Source organism: Salvelinus fontinalis, chromosome 3, assembly GCF_029448725.1.
Source record: "Salvelinus fontinalis isolate EN_2023a chromosome 3, ASM2944872v1, whole genome shotgun sequence".
NCBI classification, from domain to species: domain Eukaryota; kingdom Metazoa; phylum Chordata; class Actinopteri; order Salmoniformes; family Salmonidae; genus Salvelinus; species Salvelinus fontinalis.
In genome coordinates this window covers 69,187,954-69,199,279 of record NC_074667.1, presented here as the reverse complement: position 1 = coordinate 69,199,279, position 11,326 = coordinate 69,187,954, and the positions used below count along the sequence as shown (strand labels likewise).

At 51.4% G+C, this 11,326-nt stretch overlaps 2 protein-coding genes across 3 annotated transcripts in view; both read right to left on the bottom strand.

The window, feature by feature from the left end:
- The window catches only part of LOC129851373 (dystroglycan 1-like), a 109,917-nt gene that overhangs the window by 79,652 nt on the left and 18,939 nt on the right, over positions 1-11,326 (bottom strand). The window lies entirely within an intron of this gene.
- Positions 2,279-3,746, bottom strand: LOC129851584 (S-antigen protein-like). Its single transcript, XM_055918194.1, has 3 exons — positions 3,713-3,746; positions 3,204-3,644; positions 2,279-3,117 (listed from the first exon to the last, which is right to left on the bottom strand). Exons 1-3 carry the CDS (start codon positions 3,744-3,746, stop codon positions 2,279-2,281), a joined length of 1,314 nt encoding a protein of 437 aa, XP_055774169.1.

The window sequence follows — 11,326 nt, the reverse complement described above, 5'->3', positions numbered from 1 at the left end:
GTAGGTCAATCTCTGTTCAGCCTAGTAGGCCGATCTCTATTCAGCCTAGTAGGTCAATCTCTGTTCAGCCTAGTAGGTCGATCTCTGTTCAGCCTAGTAGGTCGATCTCTGTTCAGCCTAGTAGGTCAATCTCTGTTCAGCCTAGTAGGTCGATCTCTGTTCAGCCTAGTAGGTCGATCTCTGTTCAGCCTAGTAGGTCAATCTCTGTTCAGCCTAGTAGGTCGATCTCTGTTCAGCCTAGTAGGTCGATCTCTGTTCAGCCTAGTAGGTCGATCTCTGTTCAGCCTAGTAGGTCAATCTCTGTTCAGCCTAGTAGGCCGATCTCTGTTCAGCCTAGTAGGTCGATCTCTGTTCAGCCTAGTAGGTCAATCTCTGTGTAGCCTAGTAGGTCGATCTCTGTTCAGCCTAGTAGGTCGATCTCTGTTTAGCCTAGTAGGTCAATCTCTGTGTACTCTGGTAGTTAGATCTCTGTTCAGCCTAGTAGGTCGATCTCTGTTTAGCCTAGTAGGTCAATCTCTGTGTACTCTGGTAGTTAGATCTCTGTTCAGCCTAGTAGGTTGATCATTTTAAACAATAATGAATGTTCAGTGCCAGACACAAACATTAAGCGGGAAAACAACTCATTATTAATACATCTAATGTTGCTAAGCACAATAGCCTTTAGCTGCATACAGACTACACAGTCTGCTGTTAGGCCACCTGTAACAATGCTTCATGTAAGGTTGAAGAGAGAACCTCTGTGTCTGTAGATGTGGCACATCTGGGACGCATTTGGGAAGCAGACATGATGTGTGATGTGTCCCTAAAGTGGCCACGGTCTCAGCCATCCTAATAGCTGAGGCAATGATGTCCTCTCGCCACTAATCAAACAAGGTCTCTGTCGTTGCAAATCGGACGCGCTGCTTCAGTCGCCAGAGTCAGGGTCAGCTCAACTCTGCCTGGCAGCCAGCCCTGGCTTCCAGGTTACACACCCACCCCGGCCCTGGCTTCCAGGTTACACACCCATCCCGGCCCTGGCTTCCAGGTTACACACCCACCCCGGCCCTGGCTTCCAGGTTACACACCCACCCCGGCCCTGGCTTCCAGGTTACACACCCACCCCGGCCCTGGCTTCCAGGTTACACACCCACCCCGGCCCTGGCTTCCAGGTTACACACCCACCCCGGCCCTGGCTTCCAGGTTACACACCCACCCCAGCTTCCAGGTTACACACCCACCCCAGACCTGGCTTCCAGGTTACACACCCACCCCAGTCCTGGCTTCCAGGTTACACATACACCCCGGCCCTGGCTTCCAGGTTACACACCCACCCCGGCCCTGGCTTCCAGGTTACACACCCACCCCGTCCCTGGCTTCCAGATTACACACCCACCCCGGCCCTGGCTTCCAGGTTACACACCCACCCCAGCTTCCAGGTTACACACCCACCCCAGCTTCCAGGTTACACACCCACCCCAGTCCTGGATTCCAAGTTACACACCCATCCCAGCCCTGGCTTCCAGGTTACACACCCACCCCAGCTTCCAGGTTACACACCCACCCCAGCTTCCAGGTTACACACCCACCCCAGCCCTGGATTCCAAGTTACACACCCACCCCAGCTTCCAGGTTACACACCCACCCCAGCTTCCAGGTTACACACCCACCCCAGCCCTGGATTCCAAGTTACACACCCATCCCAGCCCTGGCTTCCAGGTTACACATCCACCCCAGCTTCCAGGTTACACACCCACCCCAGCCCTGGCTTCCAGGTTACACACCCACCCCAGCCCTGGATTCCAAGTTACACACCCACCCCAGCCCTGGCTACCAGGTTACACACCCACCCCAGCCCTGGCAATGCCCACCAACACAGGCTAGTCCAACCAGTAGGAAGACTTGTCACTGAAGTCACCCCCCCCCCCCCCAAACCGTTGGTGAGCTGTTGATCCACAGAAAGAACCAACCACGAGGAAGGTAAGGCCTGTAATCTAGTGTTGCTGGTTGCTACTTTCTCTTCAGTAAATGGTTGTGAGTCAGCTATACAGGGCTAGTCTCTTTCTAAGATTTAAACTTTAGACCACCTTCCTGCCAGGTGAAAATCAATCTAGACATTTCAATCCTGTCAACGTAACTCTGTCTCTCCAACGGAAGCAAGAAAGGCCTTGACCTAACGCTGCGTGGTGCAGTTGGGTGAGTCATCGCAGGCGGCATTGTGACTACTGATGTTCTGATTGAAGGAATGCTTGTTGCGGTCTGTGTTCTGTGAGGAGGCCTTCACAGTAAACACAGGGCCCATTTAACCGGTTAACCGGTTCTCTTGTCCACCGTTTAACCGGTTCTCCTCTTCACCGTTTAACCGGTTCTCTTCTCCACCGTTTAACCGGTTCTCTTCTCCACCGTTTAACCGGTTCTCTTCTGCACCGTTTAACCGGTTCTCTGCTGCACCGTTTAACCGGTTCTCCTCTTCACCGATTAACCGGTTCTCTTCCTCACCGTTTAACCGGTTCTCTTCCTCACCGTTTAACCGGTTCTCTTCCTCACCGTTTAACCGGTTCTCTTCCCCACCGTTTAACCGGTTCTCTTCTGCACCGTTTAACCGGTTCTCTTCTGCACCGTTTAACCGGTTCTCTTCTGCACCGTTTAACCGGTTCTCTTCTGCACCGTTTAACCGGTTCTCTTCTCCACCGTTTAACCGGTTCTCTTCTCCACCGTTTAACCGGTTCTCTTCTGCACCGTTTAACCGGTTCTCTTCTGCACCGTTTAACCGGTTCTCTGCTGCACCGTTTAACCGGTTCTCTTCTGCACCGTTTAACCGGTTCTCTTCTGCACCGTTTAACCGGTTCTCTTCTCCACCGTTTAACCGGTTCTCTTCTCCACCGTTTAACCGGTTCTCTTCTCCACCGTTTAACCGGTTCTCTTCTGCACCGTTTAACCGGTTCTCTGCTGCACCGTTTAACCGGTTCTCTTCTGCACCGTTTAACCGGTTCTCTTCTCCACCGTTTAACCGGTTCTCTTCTGCACCGTTTAACCGGTTCTCTTCTCCACCGTTTAACCGGTTCTCTTCTCTACCGTTTAACCGGTTCTCTTCTGCACCGTTTAACCGGTTCTCTTCTGCACCGTTTAACCGGTTCTCTTCTGCACCGTTTAACCGGTTCTCTTCAGCACCATTTAACCGGTTCTCTTCTGCACCGTTTAACCGGTTCTCTTCTGCACCGTTTAACCGGTTCTCTTCTCTCCTCCGTTTAACCGGTTCTCTTCTGCACCGTTTAACCGGTTCTCTTCTCCACCGTTTAACCGGTTCTCTTCAGCACCGTTTAACCGGTTCTCTTCTCCACCGTTTAACCGGTTCTCTTCTCCACCGTTTAACCGGTTCTCTTCCGCACCGCTTAACCGGTTCTCTTCTGCACCGTTTAACTGGTTCTCTTCTCCACCGTTTAACCGGTTCTCTTCTGCACCCTTTAACCGGTTCTCTTCTGCACCCTTTAACCGGTTCTCTTCTGCACCCTTTAACCGGTTCTCTTCTGCACCGTTTAACTGGTTCTCTTCTCCACCGTTTAACCGGTTCTCTTCTGCACCCTTTAACCGGTTCTCTTCTGCACCCTTTAACCGGTTCTCTTCTGCACCCTTTAACCGGTTCTCTTCTGCACCGTTTAACCGGTTCTCTTCTCCAGTCCAGTAAATGTGGAAGAGTTAAGATGGAGTGTCTCCTTGTTAACGTCACGCCACAGACTCTCCTTTATATTTCCCCTGAAGACCTGAATCATCACTAGCTCTTTTAAACTGAGACAAAATGGTGCATGCTGGGTCTTTCACTGTGTCTGGTGTGTCTGGACGAAAGCCTTTACTTAGGCTGTGTCAATGTGTGAGTGTGTTTGAACCAATAGAGGACTGTGTGTGATTGTGTGTATGTGCATGTCTGTCCACGCGTGCATAGCCTACGTGTATGTTGGGGGGGTAAGAGGGGGGTGTGGGGGGGGGGGGGGGGTGACAACGAATGACTGAGTAAAGTAAAGCTCTCAAAACGAGGAACAATGTCCTCTATTTAAGTGTAAAGACACAGGTCAGTGTGAAAACAGAGCTGTGCTAATTAAGTGTGAGAAGTAGCATAGACATGTCCTCTGTGAGAAGTAGCAGAGACATGTCCTCTGTGAGAAGTAGCATAGACATGTCCTCTGTGAGAAGTAGCATAGACATGTCCTCTGTGAGAAGTAGCAGAGACATGTCCTCTGTGAGAAGTAGCATAGACATGTCCTCTGTGAGAAGTAGCATAGACATGTCCTCTGTGAGAAGTAGCATAGACATGTCCTCTGTGAGAAGTAGCATAGACATGTCCTCTGTGAGAAGTAGCAGAGACATGTCCTCTGTGAGAAGTAGCAGAGACATGTCCTCTGTGAGAAGTAGCAGAGACATGTCCTCTGTGAGAAGTAGCAGAGACATGTCCTCTGTGAGAAGTAGCAGAGACATGTCCTCTGTGAGAAGTAGCATAGACATGTCCTCTGTGAGAAGTAGCAGAGACATGTCCTCTGTGAGAAGTAGCATAGACATGTCCTCTGTGAGAAGTAGCATAGACATGTCCTCTGCTGCACCATCTCTGTTGACTCGGCAACGTACCAAACGGGACTCTGTTTCACTTGACAGTGTAACGGATGTGAAATGGCTAGCTAGTTAGCGGGTACGCGCTAGTAGCGTTTCAATCAGTTACATCACTTGCTCTGAAACCTAGATGTAGTGTTGCCCCTTGCTCTGCAAGGGCCGTGGCCTTTGTGGAGCGATGGGTAACGATGCTTCGTGGGCGACCGTTGTTGATGTGTGCAGAGGGTCCCTGGTTCGCGCCCGTGTCGGGGCGAGGGGACGCCGTAAAGTTATACTGTTACAACAGCGCCATATGGGATACAAGCAGAGGCTCGTGTCTTCAACACCACTAGCCAGGTGGAAGATGGCATTGCTTGCCCCTATCAAAACAGAGAATAAGCATGACTGGTTAGCTCATTTAACCTTTAATTTATACATTCTCAAAAATCTAGTTTGCAAAAAAGCGCCTATACTACTCTACCTACCAAGGGTCCATTATTAGAATATAACTTTATTGTCCATCCAGGATAGAGTTACACAATAAGAATATACCTTTATTGTCCATCTAAAATATGGTTACACGATAAGAATATAACTTTATTGTCCATCCAAGATATGGTTACACGATAAGAATATAACTTTATTGTCCATCCAAGATATGGTTACAAGATAAGAATATAACTTTATTGTCCATCCAAGATATGGTTACACGATAAGAATATAAATTTATTGTCCATCCAAGATATGGTTACACGATAAGAATATAACTTTATTGTCCATCCAAGATATGGTTACACGATAAGAATATAACTTTATTGTCCATCCAAGATATGGTTACACGATAAGAATATAACTTTATTGTCCATCCAAGATATGGTTACACGATAAGAATATAACTTTATTGTCCATCCAAAATATGGTTACACGATAAGAATATAACTTTATTGTCCATCCAAGATATGGTTACACGATAAGAATATAACTTTATTGTCCATCCAGGATAGGGTTACACAATAAAAAATAAAAAATAAAATATTGCAATTTGACTTGCAATACAGATCAAAACACCTGGGTGAACTGTTGGAATCCAAGACATAGAATGATTTATATTAGGCCTTTTACAGAGAATGATGTGATCTCACCCGTATACAGAGAATGCTGTGATCTCACCCCTATACAGAGAATGCTGTGATCTCGCCCCCGGTACAGAGAATGCTGTGATCTCACCCCCGGTACAGAGAATGATGTGATCTCACCCCCGGTACAGAGAATGCTGTGATCTCACCCCGGTACAGAGAATGCTGTGATCTCACCCCGGTACAGAGAATGCTGTGATGTTGTCCCGGGACAGAGAATGCTGTGATGTTGTCCCGGTACAGAGAATGCTGTGATCTCACCCCTCTACAGAGAATGCTGTGATGTCGACCCCAGTACAGAGAATGCTGGGATCTCACCCCGGTACAGAGAATGCTGTGATCTCGTCCCGATACAGAGAATGCTGTGGTCTCGCCCCTCTACAGAGAATGCTATGATCTCACCCCCTATACAGAGAATGCTGTGATCTCACCCCCTGTACAGAGAATGCTGTGTTCTCGCCCCCGGTACAGAGAATGCTGTGATCTCACCCCCGGTACAGAGAATGCTGTGATCTCGCCCCCTGTACAGAGAATGCTGGGATCTCGCCCCCGGTACAGAGAATGATGTGATCTCGCCCCCGGTACAGAGAATGATGTGATCTCGCCCCCGGTACAGAGAATTATGTGATCTCGCCCCCTGTACAGAGAATGCTGTGTTCTCGCCCCCGGTACAGAGAATGCTGTGATCTCACCCCCGGTACAGAGAATGCTGTGATCTCACCCCCGGTACAGAGAATGCTGTGATCTCACCCCCGGTACAGAGAATGCTGTGGTCTCGCCCCCGGTACAGAGAATGCTGTGGTCTCGCCCCCGGTACAGAGAATGCTGTGATGTTGTCCCGGTACAGAGAATGCTGTGGTCTCGCCCCCGGTACAGAGAATGCTCTGATCTCACCCCTATACAGAGAATGCTGTGATCTCACCCCCGGTACAGAGAATGCTGTGATCTCACCCCCGGTACAGAGAATGCTGTGATCTCACCCCCTATACAGAGAATGCTGTGATCTCACCCCCGGTACAGAGAATGCTGTGATCTCACCCCCAGTACAGAGAATGCTGTGATCTCACCCCCGGTACAGAGAATGCTGTGGTCTCGCCCCCGGTACAGAGAATGCTGTGGTCTCGCCCCTAAACAGAGAATGCTGTGATCTCACCCCCGGTACAGAGAATGCTGTGAACTCGCCCCCGGTACAGAGAATGCTGTGATCTCGCCCCGGTACAGAGAATGCTGTGTTCTCACCCCCGGTACAGAGAATGCTGTGATCTAACCCCTATACAGAGAATGCTGTGATCTCACCCCTATACAGAGAATGCTGTGATCTCACCCCTATACAGAGAATGCTGGGATCTCGCCCCCGGTACAGAGAATGCTGTGATCTCACCCCGGTACAGAGAATGCTGTGATCTCACCCCCTCTACAGAGAATGCTGTGATCTCGCCCCGGTACAGAGAATGTTGTGATCTCACCCCCTCTACAGAGAATGCTGTGGTCTCGCCCCCGGTACAGAGAATGCTGTGATCTCACCCCGGTACAGAGAATGCTGTGATCTCACCCCCGGTACAGAGAATGCTGTGATCTCGCCCCCGGTACAGAGAATGCTGTGATCTCACCCCGGTACAGAGAATGCTGTGATCTCACCCCCGGTACAGAGAATGCTGTGTTCTCACCCCCGGTACAGAGAATGCTATGATCTCACCCCTGGTACAGAGAATGCTGTGATCTCACCCCTATACAGAGAATGCTGTGATCTCGCCACTATACAGAGAATGCTGTGATCTCACCCCCGGTACAGAGAATGCTGTGATCTCACCCCTATACAGAGAATGCTGTGATCTCACCCCCTATACAGAGAATGCTGTGATCTCACCCCCGGTACAGAGAATGCTGTGTTCTAGCCCCGGTACAGAGAATGCTGTGATCTCACCCCTCTACAGAGAATGCTGTGATCTCGCCCCCGGTACAGAGAATGCTGTGATCTCGCCCCCGGTACAGAGAATGCTGTGATCTCACCCCCGGTACAGAGAATGCTGTGATCTCACCCCGGTACAGAGAATGCTGTGATCTCACCCCCTATACAGAGAATGCTGTGATCTCACCCCCAGTACAGAGAATGCTGTGATCTCACCCCCGGTACAGAGAATGCTGTGATCTCACCCCCAGTACAGAGAATGATGTGATCTCACCCCCAGTACAGAGAATGATGTGATCTCGCCCCCTCTACAGAGAATGCTGTGATCTCACCCCCTCTACAGAGAATGCTGTGATCTCGCCCCCTCTACAGAGAATGCTGTGATCTCACCCCCGGTACAGAGAATGATGTGATCTCGCCCCCGGTACAGAGAATGCTGTGATGTCGACCCCAGTACAGAGAATGCTGTGAACGAACGTCAACTTGAAATCGTTGAAATCGTGCTACAGTATTATTATTATGGAAAAGAAATAGAAAATAGAAAAGCTATGAATACAGATGGGATATAGAACGTTTTCCAGGTCTTCCAGCTGTAGAGATTGTAGCTTTAGCTTTAAGTGAGAAGACATTAGCCAGCCTGCATAGCAACCATTTTTGTAAGTCATAGCAACCAATATTTTTGCACAAATTAAAATATTTTTGGGGTTTCTGTCCTCAAATGGAAGGATTAGATAATATAAATGGACTTATAAAAAATAATGCACATAACATATTACAGCCATCCCCAGCATATGTTAATTCAGTGAAAGTGATGCTTTTGTGATTGGACTCATTCTAGGTGTTCTTTTCGACCACCATTTCACACCGGCTATTTTGGCACCGTGTTTTTTGGGGTTAACCCTGCTCCGGAGCACGGCCTGCAAGCCCTGGGCTAAGGTTGGTGCTATCCCACTTTACAACGTACAAGTGTGAACACTCGCTTAAAGCCCTGGGCTAAGGTTGGTGCTATCCCACTTTACAACGTACAAGTGTGAACACTCGCTTAAAGCCCTGGGCTAAGGTGCAGTGTGGAACGTGCCTATTAAAAAGCGAAAGATGAAAGGCAGCATCGTTCCTTGTTTGGACCAAAGCGAGTTGACTGCATGACCTGACAGAACAGCACGCAAACGAATAGTGACTAACAGACAAGAGGAGGAGCGGAGCTGCTTGAGTGACAGGGGGGGGCGGGGGCTTGGTGTGTTTGGGGAAGCAGCCGCAAGAGAGAAAAAAAAATAGAGTCAACTAATAAAAAATGTAATTTACACAGCAGCTGAGTGACGCTTCAACATGTTGAATGTGATAATGATATCTTGCGATATGAGAAAAAGAAAAGAAAAAAAAAGAGTCTGTCTTTAGTGCACTACTTTTGACCAGGGTCCATAGGGAAGTAGTGCACTATATAGGGAATAAGGTGCCATTTGGGATACAAACCACCCCTACATGGCAGACACCCTTTCATGTTGAACACACTAGGAAACGAACTCCATCGCCTTGGAAACATCTGACCTGGTACAGGCCTGTGTTATAACAAGTCTTTCCTCTACGCTGAAGGCTACCAGACTAAGGGTATATATAGGGTATATATATATATATATATATATATATATATATATATATATATATATATATATATATATATATATATATATATAGGGTGTTTTAGTTCATTATCAATGTGGTTTGCTGGTGCATTCAGGACATTTCTAGGTGGCCAATGGATAGGCCTAAATAGTGACTGGATAAGCCAGTGTGTTGTTAAAGATCGGTTGATTTATAGGTAGGCCAAACTTTACAATTGTGAAATAAAAGGGGCCATTCACTTGGCTACCTTCACTAGTAATAACAGTATAGGCATAAACAATGTTCTTTATCACAGGGTTTCAAGATCAGGCTCAGAATCAGACAACTACCCTCCTGACACCCCCTCCTCCTGACCCCCTCCTGACACCCCCCCCTCCTCCTGACCCCCTCCTGACCCCTCCTCCTGACACTCCCTCCTCCTGACACCCCCTCCTCCTGACACCCCCTCCTCCTGACACCCCCTCCTCCTGACCCCCTCCTGACACCTCCTCCTGACACTCCCTCCTCCTGACACCCGATCCTCCTGACACCCCCTCCTCCTGACACCCCCCCTCCCTCCTGACACCCCCTCCTCATGACCCCCTCCTGACACCTCCTCCTGACACTCCCTCCTCCTGACACCCCCTCCTCCTGACACCCCCTCCTCCTGACACCCCCTCCTCCTGACCCCCTCCTGACACCCCCTCCTCCTCCTGACCCCCTCCTGACACCTCCTCCTGACACTCCCTCCTCCTGACACCCCCTCCTCCTGACACCCCCTCCTCCTGACACCCCCTCCTCCTGACCCTCTCCTGACACTCCCTCCTCCTGACACCCCCTCCTCCTGACACCCCCTCCTCCTGACACCCCCCCCTCCCTCCTGACACCCCCTCCTCCTGACCCCCTCCTGACACCTCCTCCTGACACTCCCTCCTCCTGACACCCCCTCCTCCTGACACCCCCTCCTCCTGACACCCCCCCCTCCCTCCTGACACCCCCTCCTCCTGACACCCCCTCCTCCTGACACCTCCTCCTCCTGACACCCCCTCCTCCTGACACCCCCTCCTCCTGACACCCCCTCCTCCTCCTGACAACCTCTCCTGACACCCCCTCCTCCTGACACCCCCCCCTACTGACACCCCCTCCTCCTCCTGACAACCTCTCCTGACACCCCCTCCTCCTCCTGACCTCCTCCTGACACCCCCTCCTCCTGACAACCTCTCCTGACACCTCCTCCTCCTGACACCCCCTCCTCCTGATACCCCCTCCTCCTCCTGACCCCCTTCTGACACCCCCCCCTCTCCTGACACCTCCTCCTCCTGACAACCCCTCCTCCTCCTGACCCCCTCCTGACACCCCCTCCTCCTGACACCCCCTCCTCCTGACACCCTCTCCTGACACCCCCTCCTCCTGACACCCCCTCCTCCTCCTGACCCCCTCCTGACACCCCCTCCTCCTGACACCCCCTCCTCCTCCTGACACCCCCTCCTCCTCCTGACCCCCTCCTGACACCCCCCTCTCCTGACACCCCCTCCTCCTGACACCCCCTCCTCCTCCTGACCAACCTCTCCTGACACCCCCTCCTCCTGACACCCCCTCCTCCTGACACCCCCTCCTCCTGACACCCCCTCCTCCTGACAACCTCTCCTGACACCTCCTCCTGACACCCCCTCCTCCTGACCACCTCCTCCTGACAACCTCTCCTGACACCCCCTCCTCCTGACACCCCCTCCTCCTGACACCCCCTCCTCCTGACAACCTCTCCTGACACCTCCTCCTGACACCCCCTCCTCCTGACCACCTCCTCCTGACACCTCCTCCTGACACCCCCTCCTCCTGACCACCTCCTCCTGACAACCTCTCCTGACACCCCCTCCTCCTGACACCCCCTGCTCCTCCTGACCCCCTCCTGACACCCCCCTCTCCTGACACCTCCTCCTCCTGACACCCCCTCCTCCTGACACCCCCCTCCTCCTGACACCCCCTCCTCCTCCTGACCCCCTCCTGACACCCCCCTCTCCTGACACCCCCTCCTCCTGACACCCCCTCCTCCTGACCCCCTCCTGACACCCCCTCCTCCTGACACCCTCTCCTGACACCCCCTCCTCCTGACACCCCCTCCTCCTCC

What these genes read in the sequence shown, in the direction of transcription:
- LOC129851584 (XM_055918194.1), bottom strand. Translation starts at nt 3,746, where the DNA reads ATGATTCAGGTCTTCAGGGGAAATATAAAGGAGA. An exon ending in CAGGGGAAATATAAAGGAGA is followed by an intron (nt 3,645 to 3,712) that starts GTCTGTGGCGTG and finishes GGACTGGAGAAG; the next exon opens with AGAACCGGTTAAACGGTGCA. An exon ending in CGGAGGAGAGAAGAGAACCG is followed by an intron (nt 3,118 to 3,203) that starts GTTAAACGGTGC and finishes TAAACGGTGCAG; the next exon opens with AAGAGAACCGGTTAAACGGT.